Source organism: Mytilus galloprovincialis, chromosome 2 (genome assembly GCF_965363235.1).
Source record: "Mytilus galloprovincialis chromosome 2, xbMytGall1.hap1.1, whole genome shotgun sequence".
NCBI lineage: Eukaryota > Metazoa > Mollusca > Bivalvia > Mytilida > Mytilidae > Mytilus > Mytilus galloprovincialis.
In genome coordinates, this window is record NC_134839.1 from 79,536,240 (window position 1) to 79,555,234 (window position 18,995).

General features: G+C 33.4%; 1 protein-coding gene across 1 annotated transcript in view; it reads right to left on the bottom strand.

Moving 5' to 3' along the window:
- Positions 1 to 1,449: 1,449 nt before the first annotated feature.
- The window catches only part of LOC143064503 (metal cation symporter ZIP14-like), a 31,440-nt gene continuing 13,894 nt past the window's right edge, over positions 1,450 to 18,995 (bottom strand). The window contains exons 3-9 of the mRNA XM_076237374.1: positions 16,207 to 16,396; positions 15,733 to 15,902; positions 12,619 to 12,786; positions 12,261 to 12,384; positions 7,033 to 7,362; positions 5,596 to 5,783; positions 1,450 to 4,804 (exon numbers count right to left, since the gene is read on the bottom strand). Of these exons, the coding sequence (XP_076093489.1) occupies positions 4,661 to 4,804; positions 5,596 to 5,783; positions 7,033 to 7,362; positions 12,261 to 12,384; positions 12,619 to 12,786; positions 15,733 to 15,902; positions 16,207 to 16,396 (1,314 nt within the window). The 3' untranslated portion in view covers positions 1,450 to 4,660. The remainder of the gene's footprint in view (positions 4,805 to 5,595; positions 5,784 to 7,032; positions 7,363 to 12,260; positions 12,385 to 12,618; positions 12,787 to 15,732; positions 15,903 to 16,206; positions 16,397 to 18,995) is intronic.

The window sequence follows — 18,995 nt, forward strand, 5'->3', positions numbered from 1 at the left end:
AAAATTTTAGTCTGGGTATCTATGATGAGTTTATTTATCAAATTCATGATGCAAGGAGTTTTTTTTTAATATCTATTATTTTTCATATAACATACAGTTAATTATTCTTAAATTATGCATGCATGTTGCATTAGACTGACTGATTTTAGAAATAAATTCAGCTCCATGTTTAGATATAATTTCATTGCAACAAATGTTTGCTCAATATGTTTTACATTTTTTTTTTATTTCTTGTAATAAATTCTTACTAGTTATTTACACTTTGCCAAGTTAATGTTTTAAAACGATCATATGTGTTTCAATTATTGTAAGCTGGATCCTATTTAGGTATACGTCTGGTATATCAGTAATTATTTTATTCTTTAATGTTCACAAATTGCACATATCGTAGTATTTTTCAAAGGTAACTTTAAAATTTCACTCTTAACAAAGAACCGGCAAAATACTAGTAGAGATTTCTCTAAAATTACCACCAACTTTGACTACTATATATAACTTTATTTCCTCTATCATAGAGATTAGGTGTACATGAAAATTTTCTTCGCCTATTGCCATTTGGAAAATTTAAACGACTTGTAATTAGAGATTTTCGGCGTTGAAATATTTCATACAATTGGTCTTTGACATCTTAGCCAAATTGGAAGAATGAAAAAGTGCCCACTTAGTTATTCATAGCATATAATCCAGGTAGATAATAACAATAGCACTTTTTACCCCAATCAGTGCGAAGAACACAAATCTAGGGGTAGGGTGGTAGCATAAGGCATCTTAACTTCCCAAAAATTAAAATAAACTTCAATCCGCAAGACGTCTTTTGATCTGTATATCGAAGTGGTGAAAAGTACCCTGCCATGTCCACTGTGATTTTGTTTTAGATGTATTTCTATTTGTGATTTATGCATCTGATGAGTTAAGCCTTTTCAACTGCTATTCGTAGTTTGTTCTTAATTTGTACTGTTACACAACATTTCAACTAGTTAAACACCACCACATTTTGTATATGCCTATTCTAGATGGGAGCCTGTAATTTAGTGGTGGTTGTACATTGCTGTGCATCATATTTCCCCCCTTCTTTCTTTTGTAAATAAAATAGGCCATTAGTTTCTTGTTTTCGTGTTTTACATTTGTCATTTTATAACCTTTTATAGTTTACTATGCGGTGTTGACTTTTTTCTTTAGCGGAATACGTATGGTGATCTTAAGTTTTTAATTTTTGTGTCATTTAATCTCTTCTAGAGAGATGTCTCATTGTCAATCCTACCACATCTTCTTATTTCTATATATGATATTGATGCATATTTCTTAATCTATTTTTATTTTACATTGTTATATTGAAACTAATTACTTTATTCATATAAACAGCTATAATTAACTGCAGATGTTTAAAATTTATTGAGACTTATGAGATCAATATTGACATATTATAATAAACAATACAATAATCAAAAATATCTTCATACACCTTTATTGTCAACACTCTTACATTGTGAAGATAATTTAAAGTGAGATGTTCATCATAATGAAATACAATAAATTGGCAAAAAAAACAAGCAGTGAGTGAGCTAAGTGTTGAGTATTTAGGGTCTTATCAGATCTAGATCTTCTAATATATATATACACATTTGTATTAGGGTTCAGTTTGTAGTTTCAGGTCAAGTTCCAGTCGATGTTAGACATTCACAGCATTCTTGAATTATTTAACCAGTAGTGGATAGAAATATTGTTGTTACAAATTAAAGATTCTAAAAGGTAGGTTTTAATAGCACAATAAATTGATACTGACTCTTTACCATTAAACACAAGCCTGTTTTGAGCATTGTGATGTTTGTGGGATATTCTATGGTGAAATCACCATATACTGTCACTACATGTAATGAGTCAATTAATGTTTCTAAAGAACATAAATGTAATATTCTTAATTTACATATCAAGAAGAGAATAAGGAATATCAAATGAACCAAACGTGTTGTCGTTCCAGCCATAAATTCACATTTTCTTTTTTCTTCTCGAATAACATTTAAATAAAAAATTACACATTATTTGACAAAAATATATGGATAAATGAAAGAGACTTTATATGAATGAAAATATGTGCATAAAATGCCAATGACTAACTGGTAACTAACATTAAGTGGTCTTTGACCTATAATGCTGTAAATCTGCAAAACATTGAGATATATAAAAGATTGTTATAATAACTCAAATTGAACAAAATCTTTAATCAAATCAATAGACTTGATTCGATAAAAATATGGAAAAACTGTATCTCATAACAAATACCATTATAACCAATTGCAGAACAACTGATCTGTGTGTATACGTAAATGATTGCTGAACATAAATTAAAGTGAAAACAATACCTCCTACTAACCCTATGGGCTTTATTATGTAAAATGGTTGAAAATAAAAAGAATAACAATGTGATGTAAACAATAAATGATGACTCGCACAAAATAATGGCAATAAGCCAACACATATTTCTACCTAGGTGGACACAAACATTCACAATAAAAGTTAAACACCAAGTGGCCCTTGGATAGGTGAAATAAAAATATATAAAATGACTTATTATGCACTACGATTCAAACACCAATGTTATATTACTGTATTTTAATTTACCTATTTACATGTATTGGTCAGTTGCTTTAGGGTAAACACAAAATTATGCAAACCTATTCCTGTCAGTGACTTAATTATTACATTATCATGTTAAACCTCTAGAATTTACATCTCTCATTATATGTGAGCATAAATTCATGTATGGTTACAATCTGAAATAAGGTATTTAAGTAAGCATTCTGAAGCCACTTTTTCACATATATTTGTTTATTTTTCATTATTTAGAACTCAATATCAATGCGATCCTATTCTTGTTATATGTGAGCATAGATATGAGTATGGTTGCAATTTGATCAAATTATCTGAAATTAAAATTACTGACGGACTGAGGCTTGGACAGGACAAAAACTATATACCCTTTCTGCATCTTGAAGCAAGTAGTATTGCATTTCTTATAAAAACAGGTACTGTACTACATGTTGTTCCCTATAAAAATGACACACAACATGTTATCATGAATAAAAATGCTTGAAAGCACTGAATGCTAAAGATTGCTTCAATTCATCAAATTATAATCCTGGTATCTTTGATAACTTTCTTTTTATCAGTGGAAAATAAAATAAAATATTGCATTGGTTATTGTTGATTTAACAGCTAATCTAGAAAAGGAAGATAACTCCAATTTTATTAAAGATGAGGTTGACAATGACATAATTCATATTTTATAACAGATGTCAGATTCCTGCACTTTGCAAAAGTTATGTGATTTTCTTGACGAGTGAAACATCATTTTATACCTTGAATATCTGACCATATATTACATCAATAAATTTCATGGATAGTATTATAGAATGTTAAAATCAATGCACTATATTTGGTGTATCAAACTAGAGGCTCTCAAGAGCCTGTATCGCTCACCTGACTTTACTTGGGTTTTTGAAATCATATAAAAAAAGATAAAATTTGGCTTCAAAGTAACAACACTTGGCCAGCACCTCAAAAGGAAAGGAACAAACATGTTTGGTTTCATTCCATTCAGTGGTTCTCTAAAAGAAGTCATTTGTATGCATTTCCCATAGGGTCCTATGTTAAACTAAATCCCCTGTTGGCAGCCATCTTGGATGATGGATCGGCTACAAAGTAACAACACTTGGAAGTGATCAGCCTTGGAACATTTAGATATCAAATCAGTCCAATAAGGTTTTTATTGCATTTCATGCAATAAAAAGTTAATATAGGCCTTATTTTTGTGGTGTTATTAAAACCTCACAAGAGCTCATCTCTATTACAAGGCCACATCTTACTACTAAGAATTAGTAGTATGAGAATGGTAAGGATACTGTAGTCTGTAATCATTGTCATTTAATATGTATCTACAAAACAAATATTGTAAAAGACATCTATGAAATTATACAACCACCTAAATGAATATATTTAACTTATAGACAAAAATTAGTCCACAAGACATAAGATGTTTTAAACATCAAGGATTTAAAGTCAATAAAATAATATAACATGTCTACCTTTAATCTCATTTTAAAACATCTTTAATCTCATTATCAAACATCTTTTAAATTCATAACATATATTGGATTACATTGGACACAATGTTTATCACACATTTCATCTTAAAAATAGTTGCCTAATCATTTTTGTAAAAAATTAATACATATGGTCTCCCTGCAAGTTAAATGAAGCTTCCTTTTGTAGGCGTCATCCTCCCATCCCCAAAATCCAACTTACTGTACAGACAAAAAAGAATCAGATGCTTTTCAAAATCAGTAAATAATTGTTTTATAAGACTTGTCACTTATCATCCATTTCCAAAGAGAGTTACAGTCATCAAAAGACCTATACATAATTATAGAGAAAGAGACACCAAATAAAAGAAAAAAGGTTCTTGAGATTTCATTTGTCCACAAAGGATATCTTAAATCATTGTAAATTTGTATAATGGATATCAATAATTATCATCATTTTTAACTGTAATTTTAGCCGTCATACAACACTTATACACATACTACTACTACATCATTCATTCATTCTTTTATGTCACCAGCTGCTGGAAGCACTATTTTTTAGTTTGATCAGCTGATTCACATCAGAAGATATTTTTTAGGTCATGTTCAAATATAGCAATGAGAAACATTATTCCTCCTCCTAACATCATTCCTGAAATCTGTAACAAAAGATGACAAAGTGGATGCTCTCCCTTTTTTGTATCTACATCAGACACCTGTGGAAGCTGAAAATAAATAATTTACAGTCATTGTAGTTAAAACTTAATGCCAAATACAGTTTTACCGACATTATTTATAACATATTCATGATCAGTAGCAAACAAATTAACTTATTATATGCATTTACATGTACTAATAATGTGATGTTGGTGATTCTTATTGTCATTTTCTGGTGTTTCCCCTTTTATTTTCATAAAAATGTAAGAAAACAGTATAATTTCAGTAAGCTAACTACTTTACAAAACAACCCAAAATAAAACAGATAAGATCAATTTGAAAATAAATAACTCAATGAAATTATACATCCCAATGAGAGTCTGCTGATCAGTTGGACATCGTTTTTGTGATTCAGTACGTCACATTGGATGCTGTTTAGATGGTTTAAATATTGAACATAGATGTGGACGTGCATTTGAGGAACAAACGTTGATTAGAGACCTGAGGTCGATCTGAGTCTTTTCTTAAAGATATGATAAAATTGAGAATGAAAATGGGGAATGTGTCAAAGAGACAACAGCGGAAGGCCACCAATGGGTTTTCAATGCAGCGAGAAACTCCATGACCATGTATATATATAGTCACCAAATCACATCAATGGTTTCCATCAAATTTGAGTAAAAGTAGGCATTTTTTTTTCTCTGATAAAATTTTTACAACAAATGTCATGTTTAAATTCTGTTCTTGTACATAAAACCTTTGCTAAAATTGTATAAAGTACCATACATAACCGTCACAAATGTACTATATTACAAAGCTCTAGCTTTTATTTGGAAAACACGTTTTATGATTATCTTACCATATCAACTAAAGCAATATACAGGAATATGCCAGCAACTCCAACAAAAATCCATTGGTTAGCACCTTCTATATTACCGATGAAAATACCAACACACATACCCATGAAGGCAAGAACAGATGATAAGCAGTTGTATACCAGGGCTTGTTTAACAGTCATCCCTGCTCTTAATAGAACAGCAAAATCACCTGAAAAACAAAACAATCTTTACATTTTCTATAAGAGGTACATCCATTAGATTACTACAAATATGTTGTAATAGAATATCTTAGAACAAAACTGGAAAGTAAGTTTTTATCTATTTGAATTTTCTTTATATATGCAAAAGTCTTTAAAAAAAAGAATCAAAGTGTGATAGCACTTGAAAAAGCATTTGCCTTCTTATCTGAAAGAAAATGTTAAAATCGAGATAATTTCTTTTCAACTGGTTCCATACGAAATACTTGGCATTGTAAACCAGTCCGGTAGTGATATATCTTAAAATTACAAATTACCATGTGGAAATAAAAACGATCTGTTGCAGATCTGCAAACACAATAAGGTTTATCAATACAATATATTCCGATTAAAATTACAAACACATTTTGATATTTTGATATTAGAAACAAGCAAGAGAGCCTGTTTCTTTCCTTTTTAAACAGCAAAAATAGAAAAGAGCTGTAGAATGAAAAAGTGTGTGCACTATATTTTGAAGATAAATTTTTTTTTTAAGGATTCTGCAGAACCCAGTGTCTTACCTACTTTATGAATGTTATTAATGTTTACTGCAGACTGTATGTAATGTTTACTGGAAGAAAACTAAGTCCATATAAAACATTGTAAAACATGTATAAGTAACTGTAACGGAAAAACTGGAAATATATTTTTACAAAATGTCCTGATTACTAGCTCTTGATCATGAACAAGCTTCTGTCCAATTTTGGTAGGAATCCAGGAAAGTTAAAGAAAGTTATTAAAATTTTAAAAACTTTAACCACACATTGAATATTATGTAAACTGGCAGAAAAACGAATCCCATTTAATTATAAGTCAAATACGGATAAACAGGACTTTCTTTTTACAAAAAATATATTTCTTGATACTATCTAATGATCATAAACAAGCTTCTGTCCAAGTTTGGTAGAAATACAGGACAGTCTAAGAAAGTTATTAAAATTTATAAAAATTTAACCGCAGAGTGAATATTTCTGTACGCCGCTACCAATGACAATGACGACGGAATGCCGGATGGCTATGTCTCGCTTTTTCAACTAAAGTCGAAGACACGATAAAAAAAATGGCCATATACTATCACTGTAAAAGCAAACTTTTTTTATAAAACTTAAGACTTGCAAATTGTTCTTCGTTTTTGCAATGCCAGATTCTGGCATATGCATTGCAGAAACAGAACAATGTAATGTTTATAAGTCTTACAAGGACCAAGGATCAATATCTTACCTATTTCATGAGGTATTTCATGACAGAATATAGCAATAGATGTACTCAATCCTCCTGTTAAACTTGCTGCAAAAGCTGCACCAATAGCTAAACCATCAGAAAAAGTGTGGATTCCATCACCAACAATGACCATCCATGCAATAGCTGCCACTGTTTTGGGTACTTTATGACAGTGGCTATGGCCATGACCACCATGAGTATGACTTAATACTAGCGATGGATCTTCCTCGTCTGTAGACTTCTTCCAGTTGATATGATTTTCATCGTCACTCAAATCATCTAGCTTGTGACAGTCAGTATTGTGAGATTCTTCAGCATAATTCTTCAAAGCTGGAACAAAAACATACATAGTAATAAGAAGATGTTGTACTAGTGCAAGTGCCAATGAGACGACTCTCCATCCAAGTCACAATGCATTAAAGGTTAAACATTATTGGTCAACGTACAACCTTCAACATGGAGCCTTGGCTCACACCAGTAGCAAGCTATAACGGGTCCCAAAATGACTAGTGAAAAACAAATCAAAGGGAACAAACATCTTTGTAGTCCCCTTCCATTCAAAAATTCATTGTAATGGAACAAAGTTCCAACTAATACTAACACCTAGTATAAATTTATTTAAAGAGCTCAAGTGGTTGAATTTCAAATCTCGAATTTCATATCATAAACTTATTCTTGTTCAGAAAATTCTAAACGATAAAGCACCTGATTACTTAAAGGAACTCTGTTGTCCAATTGTTAACCTACATAGTAGAAATCTAAGGTCATCTGCAAATAGTAATTTAGCTGTTGTACGACCGAACACAAATTCAATGAAGAAATCTTTTGCATATAGCTCATCTATACTTTGGAATAAACTACCAAATGAAATAAAATGTTGTGAAAACCTGGACACTTTTAAACAAAAATGTGTTGATTTCTTGTCTATAAATGATTTATAACAACCTACTCAAATATTCTAATGATTTGAATGTTATGTATATATATATCAATGAATTTATTTTTCTCTTGTTCTACAGACAGTTTATAGTTAGTATGAATAGTGCATTTACATAATATGTTAGAAACTGTAAGCTTTGTAATATTTGTACTGTTTGTTCTTTGTGAGGGCCTCAAGGTAGATTAGCAAAAGCTAATTGAGTCACCCTCTGTAAATAAAGTCATTACTTACTTACTTACTTGATCTGTAAGGCAGCAACAATTTTTTTATTTCAATTTGAGCATTACATATAGTGGCAGCTGAGGGGGAAACAAACAATTTTTTTTTTCTCAGAATCAAAAACAAATTATTTTTTTCTCCCAAAACTGGAAACAAACTTTTTTTTCCAAAAAAATCCATAGACCCCCCCCCCCCCCCGAAAATCAAATGGTTGCTGCCTAACTTGTCATGATTAAAATACAGTCAAACCTGCCTTAACGACCATCTGCTGTAAACGACCACTTTTCAAGCCCACTAGATTTACCTATATATTTTAACTGTGTTAAGCGACGAGCGACTGTGTTAATTTGTATAAAACGACCATAATAATAACAACATTAAGCGATGTTCAAAAGCTGTAATCGTACCGATATGATGATCAATGCTCACCTTCCCCTCGTTAAAACTCGACTGATGCCAATGCGACAGTAGCAGTTTCACTCGAGGATTGCCGATTGTTGACATTCTAACTTTCGACAATCCTTAAGTAAATCCGCTAGAACGAAATCGTTTGAGTTTAGACGATTGATTACCACAAAGTTCAATAATAAGGACGTCAATTATCAAGTCCAAAACCGATTATAAAGTTCAACTCGTGATTGAAGTGAAATTGGTTATTCAAACAGAGCTATTGTCAGCTGTATGTTTGAGACAAAATTTGCCAAAAATGACGATGCTGAAGTTGAATACACCATATTATAAGCATGGCTAGAAAAATAAACGTTCTTAATACAGTTATGATTCAGTAATAAGGAACAAGCGATAAAATTATTTGAAAGTCTTGCATAACGAGACAATCAATATTAAATCTTGAAGAACATGTGAGGGCTCTGCACCCTGGATTATTTTCAGAAATTAGACAAGACATAGCTTCAGCTATGATATATAAACAAATTATGGAACCTGTATTCATAGATTACTTTTGCCTTCTTCCTTGAGTGGTCTCTTAATACAGAATTAACTGTATTATACTTATTTTCAAAACGTCTTCAAGAATGACAAACAAAACACCTCCAAAGTTATTAAAAATTACAATATCTGAATAATAACAGACAGTTTACCCCTCATCTCGTGAAAATCAAACCTGTAACTGTAACCATTATGAAACAATAAACCAAATATCAAATCAATATCATCAAGCACGAATAAACAAAGTCTGGAAAACTGATTTGCCAAACTGACAGATGGCCAGACAGACAGATGGACTGAGTGAAAACCTAAATCCCATTTGAACAGCACCAACAAACGACAACCACTGAACAACACGCTCCTGGCTAAAAGCTGCTAAAGATTGAAATAAACTGTTGACGCAAAGATCTGTCTTGGCTGTATGTTATATTTATTACTAGTATTTGCAAATATTTAAAAATTTAAAAATTTAAACTATGCAAAAACTTAATGTTCAATAAACTATCATTGAGGGGTTGGGCAACACAAACTTCTTGGAAATGAGATGTGCAAATGCTTATAAAACTTTTTACTTTAGCATGGGCTGGTCAAGAAAAACAATATGGGGGATTTGGAAGGCAATATCAATGTAACCCATACTGTCAATCACATTTTATTTTGCTAACATAACAACACAATTTCAAATTTGTCAACTTCAATGCCCCTAGGATCATGAGTATTAATTTGACTAAATTTGCAACATGAATGTTACAGGATTGACAATAAAACAGGATGTATTTTATGATAACTTCATTTAGGAACATGTGATGACAGGTCCACAAAGGGTAATAAGACTGTAAATTAGACACTAGCTTCTAAAACAAATGCAATGACTACATCCAGTTGTATGAGACAATGTGAACCTTTCTAGAACTGACACCAAACACACCTTTGTGATCAGGATGAATGGCATGTAAACCTCTCTAGAATTAACACCAAACATGCCTTTGTGTCCAGGATGAATGGCATGTGAACCTCTCTAGAATTAATACCAAACATACCTTTGTGTCCAGTGTGAATGGCATGTGAACATCTCTAGAAGAATTAACATCACACATAGCTTTGTGTTCAGGATGAATGGCATGTGAACATTTCTATAATAAACACCAAACATACCTTTTTGTCCAGAATGAATAACATGAAAACCTGTCTAGAATTAACACCAAACATCTTTGTGTCCAAGATGAATGGCATGTAAACCTCTCTAGAATTAAAACCACACATACCTTTTTGTCCAGAATGAATGACATGTGAATCTGTCTAGAATTAACACCAATCCTACCTTTGTGGCCAGGATGAATGACATGTGCGCCTCTCTAGAATTAACACAAAACATACCTTTGTGTCCAGGATGAATGGTGTGTAAACCTCTCTAGAATTAACACCAAACATACCTGTGTGTCCAGGATGAATGACATGTGAACCTCTCTATAATTAACACCAAACATACCTTTTTGTCCAGGATGAATGACATGTGAACCTGTCTAGAATTAACACCAAACCTACCTTTGTGTCCAAGATGAATGGCATGTGAATCTCTCTAAAATTAACACCAAACATACCTTTGTGTCCAGGATGAATGGCATGTGAACCTCTCTAGAATTAACACAAAAAATACCTTTGTGTCCAGGGTAAATGGCATGTGAACCTCTCTAGAAGAATTAAAACCACACATAGCTTTGTATTGAGGATGAATAACATGTGAACCTCTCTAGAATAAACACCAAACATACCATTGTGTCCAGGATGAGTGGCATATGAACCTCTCTAGAATTAACACCAAACATGCCATTGTGTCCAAGATGCATGGCATGTGAACCTCTCTAGAATTAACATCAATCATACCTTTGTGTCCAGGATGAATGGAATATGAAACTCTCTAGGAATAACTCCAAACAAACCTTTTCGTCCAGGATAAATGGCATGAGAACCTGTCTAGAATTATAAACACCATACAAACTTTTGTGTCCTGTATGAGTGGCATGTGAACCTCTCTAGAATTAACAACAAACATACTATTGTGTCCAGGATTAATGGCATATGAACATCTCTAGAATTAACACCAAAATTACCTTTGTGTCTAGGATGAATGGCATTTGAACCTCTCTAGAATTAACACCAAACCTACCTTTTTGTCCAGGCTGAATGACATGTGAACCTGTCCAGAATTAACACCAAACCTACTTTTGTGTCCAGGATGAATGGCATGTGAACCTCTCTAGAATTTACACCAAACATATCATGTTGTCCCGGATGAGTGGCATGTGAATCTCTCTAGAATTAACACAAAAAATACCATTGTGTCCAGGATGCATGGCATGTGAACCACTCTAGAATTAACACCAATCATACCTTTGTGTCCAGAATGAATGGAATAAGGAACTCTCTAGGAGTAACTCCAAACAAACGTTTGTGTCTAGAATAAATGGCATGAGAACCTGTCTAGAATTATAAACACCATACACACCTTTGTGTCCAGGATGAATGGCATGTGAACCTCTCTAGAATTAACACCAAACATACCGTTGTGTCTAGGATTATTGGCATATGAACCTCTCTAAAAATAACACCAAAAATATCTTTGTGTCTAGGATGAATGGCATGTGAACCTCTCTAGAATTAACATCAAATATACCTTTTTGTCCAGAATGAATGACATGTGAACCTCTCTAGAATTAACACCAAAAATACCTTTGTGTCCAGAATGAATGACATGTGGACCTCTTTAGAATTAACACCAAACATACCTTTGTGGCCAGGAAGAATTGCATGTGAACCCCTCTAGAATTAACACCAAACATACCTTTGTATCCCGGAAGAATTGCATGTGCACCTCTCTAGAATTAACATCAAACATACCTTTGTGTCCAGGATGAATGACATGTGGACCTCTTTAGAATTAACACCAAACATACCTTTGTGGCCAGGAAGAATTGCATGTGAACCCCTCTAGAATTAACACCAAACATACCTTTGTATCCCGGAAGAATTGCATGTGCACCTCTCTAGAATTAACACCAAACATACCTTTGTGGCCAGGAAGAATTGCATGTGAAACTCTCTATAATTAAATCAAACATACCTTTGTGTCCAGGGTGGATTCCCATAATCATATCGTCACAATCATGTCCAGACACATGTTCTATAAAACTGGTGTTTTGTTCCTTACTATATACTGTCGTATTATTGGTGTGTTTAGATTTACCCTGTAAATAAATAAAAATGTGATAGGGTTTTTAACTAAGAAATATATTTATGTATTCAAGCTTTACAACAATGTGGCCATATCACTTTTATATCATGTCATTTTTACTATCGCTGTATGACGTCGGAAAAGTAAAATAATCAGTTTTTATTTAACAACCAATGCTATATTGAAATCTAATTTGTTTTTTTTGTATGTCAGCAACCAGGGATAATTAAATATATTTTATACCTACCTTGTTTCTTTTGCCTTTTTCTTGTGCATGTATTGTCAAGAGTCTTTCTATCAGAAAGAAGAAAAATATTCCTCCAAGTCCACACAATCCTTTCAACACAGATGTCATATGCTGTGAGTTGTCATGTGAATCATGTTCACCATGCGAGGAATGTCCACCTTGGAATGACTGAAATTTATGTAGAACATAAGATATACATACAGTGTGTGTAGCAATGTTAGACAAAGGCTAAATGTCAGCATTAAAGAATTGTTCAACTTCAAATGCATCATGTAATTAACAGCCCTGTTGCCATGTTGACAAACACCAAAATTTGAACACTTTAGTTTCACCCATGGTTCACAACACAACACAACACAACACATGTATTATTTTTAATTTTAGTTTCTTGTGTACAATTTGGAGTTTAGTATGGCGTTCATTATCACTGAACTAGTATATATTTGTTTAGGGGCCAGCTGAAGGATGCCCCCGGGTGCGGGAATTTCACGCTACATTGAAGACCTGTTGGTGACCTTCTGTTATTGTCTTTTCTATTGTCGGGTTGTTGTCTCTTTGACACATTCCCCATTTCCATTCTCCATGTTATTGTCATGCTCAACATAAACCCACTTGTAATCCAAAAACATTAATAGGAAAAAGAGAGGTATGTGTATAACTGATAAAAAAAGAGAGATCACACTTTACAAATTATCACTGACAAAAATATTTATTATCATTCAACATGTTCTTGATGTTGAAAAATTTTCATATCCAAAAGGTGTTCACAAGTTACGACTCATCATTGTCAAGCTGGTGACTCAATTGACAAGATGTTGACTCAATATGAAGTAATTCTCAAAAGTAGTCATAAAGTGTGAAGAATTTAATTCTAAGTACATTGTTCTGTTCAGTAGTTCTTGGATAAAGTGTTTGTTTGGAAAAAGGGATGGACAGAAAAACAGATCGACATGATAATTTCTATATATATAGCTCCCACTTTTAACAGAGGGATATAACACTATTTAGTAAATTAGTCGAGTATCATTTTGGTAATCGATATTCGGTCCTTCCGAGCGATACTCGAGTATTCGAGTACTCATTGACATCCCTAATATTTACATAACTGGAGACTGAAGATTCTAATTATAGACATTATTGGTTGGCATACCCATTTGTATCTAGTGTTGTCATCGTTGTACCTTTGATTAAAGTGGTCGAGCCTTCAGTCATTGAATGCAGATGACTTGAATTGAAAGAGGAATTCAAAAACAGTAATACAGTACATAGTATCATGTCAAATCCACTTTACAATTGCCAATTGATGACATTTTTAAGATTTGTCATATGACTCCATTAGCATGCATTTTTTACATAAAAGTTATTGAAAAACTGGTCATTATCGTGATATATGGACTGCCCACAGGACAATGGGTTTAACTAAGACAGTGATAATGACTGAGCCGTAGGTACAAGGGGCATGAATATCATAATTATCTTGACAAAGATGGTTTATCTTCGAAATTTATATTTTGTTGATGAATAAATTATTGACAGTGAGTCCCTTATTATGTTTTGTCATTTTTGTCATTTAATTTGGCCATGTGATTAGGGACTTTCCGATTTGATATTCCTCTGAGTTCAGTATTTTTGTGATTTTACTTTTTAATCCCTAAATTAAATCTTTAAATTTTATTAAAAGAATTTTTATTTGGTAATTTCTTATGTTTTTAAAGATGAAAACACAAAAAATAAAACAGGACACTTTTTGTTATTAAAATATGAATTTGCAATTTTAAAGAAGTTATTATGCATAAGGGAGTCACTGTCAATAGGTGATTTTATGCCCCAAAGAAATCTTATTTGGTTGACATGTATTTAAGGTTCATGTGGACCCTTTGGCTAAAATGCCTGTGATTTCACCTCAAAATTTAGTCCGAGTACAGACAAACCTGTGCATCTGGAAAAGATTTAATGTATAGCATGATATGCCCTAGATTAATAAAATTCAAATGCATTGTATGATTTAAAAAAATAAAAACTTAACTGGATTTAGCAGTGCACTTAATTTCGTCCTTGCAGAAGATGATGGTTGAGTTTCACTTGATATGGTTCACCCCGGTTCACAGTTTAAAACACCAATTATTGTCAGGTGTCTATTGTCCATCCATTGTCCATGTCAATTATTACAGCTCATTTCAAATTTTACCTGTGGGGAAGTTCTCAAAAAAGTTATCAAAGGTACCAGGATTATAATTTTGTACGCCAGACGCGCGTTTCGTCTACATAAGACTCATCAGTGACGCTCATATCCAAATATTTATAAAGCCAAACAAGTACAAAGTTGAAGAGCATTGAGGATCCAAAATTCCAAAAAGTGGTGCCAAATACGGCTAAGGTAATCTATGCCTGGGATAAGAAAATCCTTAGTTTTTCGTAAAATTCAAAGTTTTGTAAACAGGAAATTTATAAAAATGACCACATTATTGATATTCATGTCAACACCGAAATGTTGACTACTGGGCTGGTGATACCCTCGGGGACGAAACGTCCACCAGCAGCGGCATCGACCCAGTGGTGTAAAAAGTTATCAAAGGTACCAGGATTATAATTTTGTACGCCAGACGCGCGTTTCGTCTACATAAGACTCATCAGTGACGCTCATATCCAAATATTTATAAAGCCAAACAAGTACAAAGTTGAAGAGCATTGAGGATCCAAAATTCCAAAAAGTGGTGCCAAATACGGCTAAGGTAATCTATGCCTGGGATAAGAAAATCCTTAGTTTTTCGTAAAATGCAAAGTTTTTAAACAGGAAATTTATAAAAATGACCACATTATTGATATTCATGTCAACACCGATCTTAGTTTATTTTGGCACCTTCTTGAGGAATGAAAAAAAGTGAAACGCAAAATCCTGTTCAGTTTTTATTATTATAAAACATAAAAAACGTATTTGAAATTTATTTATCTAGGGCATGCTATGCCTTAAATCTTTTCCAAATGCATAGGTTTGTCTGCACGCTGAGTAAATTTTGAGGTGAAAAATCTGCAATTTTAGGCTAAGGGTACACATGAACATTATCATCAATGTTTGGATGTATATCATACATTATAACTAATAAATAAACGTACATGAGGAATGAGATGTAACATAGCATCTCCAGAGAGGGCTCCAACAGCTAACGCTACCAAAAACTGTAACAGATGATTATAAAAGACTTTCTGCATGAAAGGAATAAGTGTTACACCAAGTAGTTCTACTAAACTGATCACAAGCACTGAGAGACAGCTGAATCCCCATACTGAAATACAATAACATTTTGTGAATTCATTTTACTGCATTTGGCAATCTTATATTTAGTGGTTTATAAACCATGTAAACAGTTCAATCTAATAAAAATTACTTCTCCGCACTTGCTCCTGATTTTCCTTCTGCTGTTTATAGTTTAAGCCTCACAACTTATAAACATTCTGGACTTAAAGTGTCCAAAATACAAATGCATATCACTCATTTAGACAAAATTTTGAATTCAAGACGTCCTCTATTTACGACTTCCAGGGGCCCGATGGAAGGCTTTTAATATCTCTTTTTTACTTTCTACATACCTTTGGGTAGATGATAGCTACTCTCTGATGTATTCAGATGTTGCTGTATTCCATCGGGATAATGTTGATCTGCATGCTCTAAACCAATCAACATAAACAGTAATCCAGGACAAAAGTTAACAAACTGGTTCCTTGTTATACCATCTGTATATCCATACTCATGCATCAAACTGTCAACATTATATTTCTCCTAAAATTAAATTAAACATGTTTTTCCTTTACAAAAGTTTCTATACAGGCAAAGTGAGCAACACTGTCTCACTTTGTTGTTACAGACTGTAGCATGTTATAGTTTGATTAAGGTCCATTAAACATTATCGTTATAAATAACACTATTTAACTAAACATGCCCAAGTCGTAAACTATTAAGAACATATTGTCCTGCCACATCTCATACAGTATTGGATTTTGATTCACACATGTACTTATTCAATTTCCGGTTAATGACATATACATAGTAATAGTAATACAACTTTTGTCAATCTTTATAGATTATCGTTGATCATCTCAACGAGGTTGATTTTCTCCCGGTACGGCGAAACTGAGAAAAACAATCAAGATGAGATGACCAATAATAATAATCTGTTTATCGCTATTTTACCTATGACGACGATGTGAATTTCATGTCCATGTCATTAGCAACGGTTTGTTTTTCATTGCACTGGAACACAATGCTAAATTGATTTAACTTGTCATGGTGGTAACTACAATGTATTATATATCAAATCAACATCTGCAAGCATAACGAAAAAAGTGTGGAAAACTGATTATGTTAATGGAATTTCTAAGTTCAAGGACCACACACGTAACTCTGGACAAAATCATCAGATAATAACAAAAACAGTTATCACAGTAATACGTCTCGTATTTAGCTTACCTGGCCTGAAAGGCCAAGTGAGCTTTTTTCATCACTTGGCGTCCGTAGTCGGCGTTAACTTTTACATTTTGAACTTCTTCTAGAGAACCACTGAATGGAATGAAACCAAACATGGCATGAATGTTCCTTATGAGGTGTCAAACAAGTGTTGTTACTTTGTAGCCGATCCATCATCCAAGATGGCAGCCAGCGGGGGACTTGGTTTAACATAGGACCCTATGGGAAATGCATACAAATGATTTTTTTTAGAAAACCACTAAATGGAATGAAACCAAACATGGCATGAATGTTCCTTATGAGGTGCTGATCAAGTGTTGTTACTTTGTAGCCGATCCATCATTCAAGATGGCTGCCAGCGGGGGACTTGGTTTAACAAAGGGCCCTATTGAAAATGCATACAAATGACTTCTCTTAGAGAACTACTGAATGGAATGAAACCAAACGTAGCATGAATGTTCCTTATGAGGTGCTGACCAAGTGTTGTTACTTTGTAGCTGATCCATCATCCAAGATGGCTGCCAGCGGGGGACTTGGTTTAAAATAGGACCCTATGGGAAATGCACACATGCCTCTTTTAGAGAACCACTGAATGGAATGAACCAAACATGGCATTATGTTCCTTATGAGGTGCTGACCAAGTGTTGTTACTTTGTAGCCGATCCAACATCCAAGATGGCCGCCAGCGGGGGACTTGGTTTAACATAGGACCCTATGGGAAATGCATACAAATGACTTCTTTTAGAGAACCACTAAATGGAATGAAACCAAACATAGCATGAATGTTCCTTATGAGGTGCTGACCAAGTGCTGTTACTTTGTAGCCGATCCATCATCCAAGATGGCTGCTATCGGGGGACTTGGTTTAACATAGAACCCTATGGGAAATACATACAAATTCCTTCTTTTAGAGAACCACCGAATGGAATAAAACCAAACATAGCATGCATGTTCCTGATGAGATGCTGACCAAGTGTTATTACTTTGTAGCCGATCCATCATCCAAGAAGGCCGCCAGCAAGAGGTTTAGTTTAACATAGGACCCTTTGGGAAATGCATACAAAAGTCTTCTCCTAGAGAACCACTGAATTGAATGAAACCAAATATAGCATGAATGCTCCTTTCCTTATCAGGTGCTGGCCAAGTGTTGTTAATTTGTAGCCAAATTTTATCTGTTTTTATATGATTTCAAAAACCCAAGTAGAGTCAGGTGAGCGATGCAGGCTCTTGAGAGCCTCTAGTTTGTAATTTAGATAATGCAAATGTTGAAATTAAAATAGCAACACTTTTACATGCAAGTTTTGCAAATATTCAAAGTCAATAAATCATGACTGACAGTACATTGCTAAACAAACAGTAAAACTCCATGCTAATACAACAGAACTGTATACCAAATACCATTGACTTATCATGAATAGTTCCCTACAAACAGATCTTCACACAAACTAATACATGTAAACTTGCAAAATTGCAAAGTCAATAAACCATAACTGAGATGGGCGTGGTCAAATAACCTCCATGGTTATGAGATATGCCAATGCTAATACAACTGCATACCAACATCATTGACCTAGCACCAGTGGTTTCCCATAAACCGACCTAACCATAAACTAATACATGAAAACAAGGCAAAAGTTTCAAAGTCAATAGACTGTAACTGAGGAGAGAGGGCCAACAAATCTCCATAGAAATGAAATATGTCATATCTTATACAACTGCATACCAATTATCATTAACTTACCGCTAGTGGTTCTACATAAACTGACCTAATCACAAACTAAGACCCCGTTTACACTGACAAAAAAGATCGATCTTTGGTCCAGTGTAAACGGGTAAGATCGATCTTCAATCGGACTTAAAAAGTCTACCTCTAGAGATGGTTTTAAACAGATCGATCTTATTTAAATCGATCTGT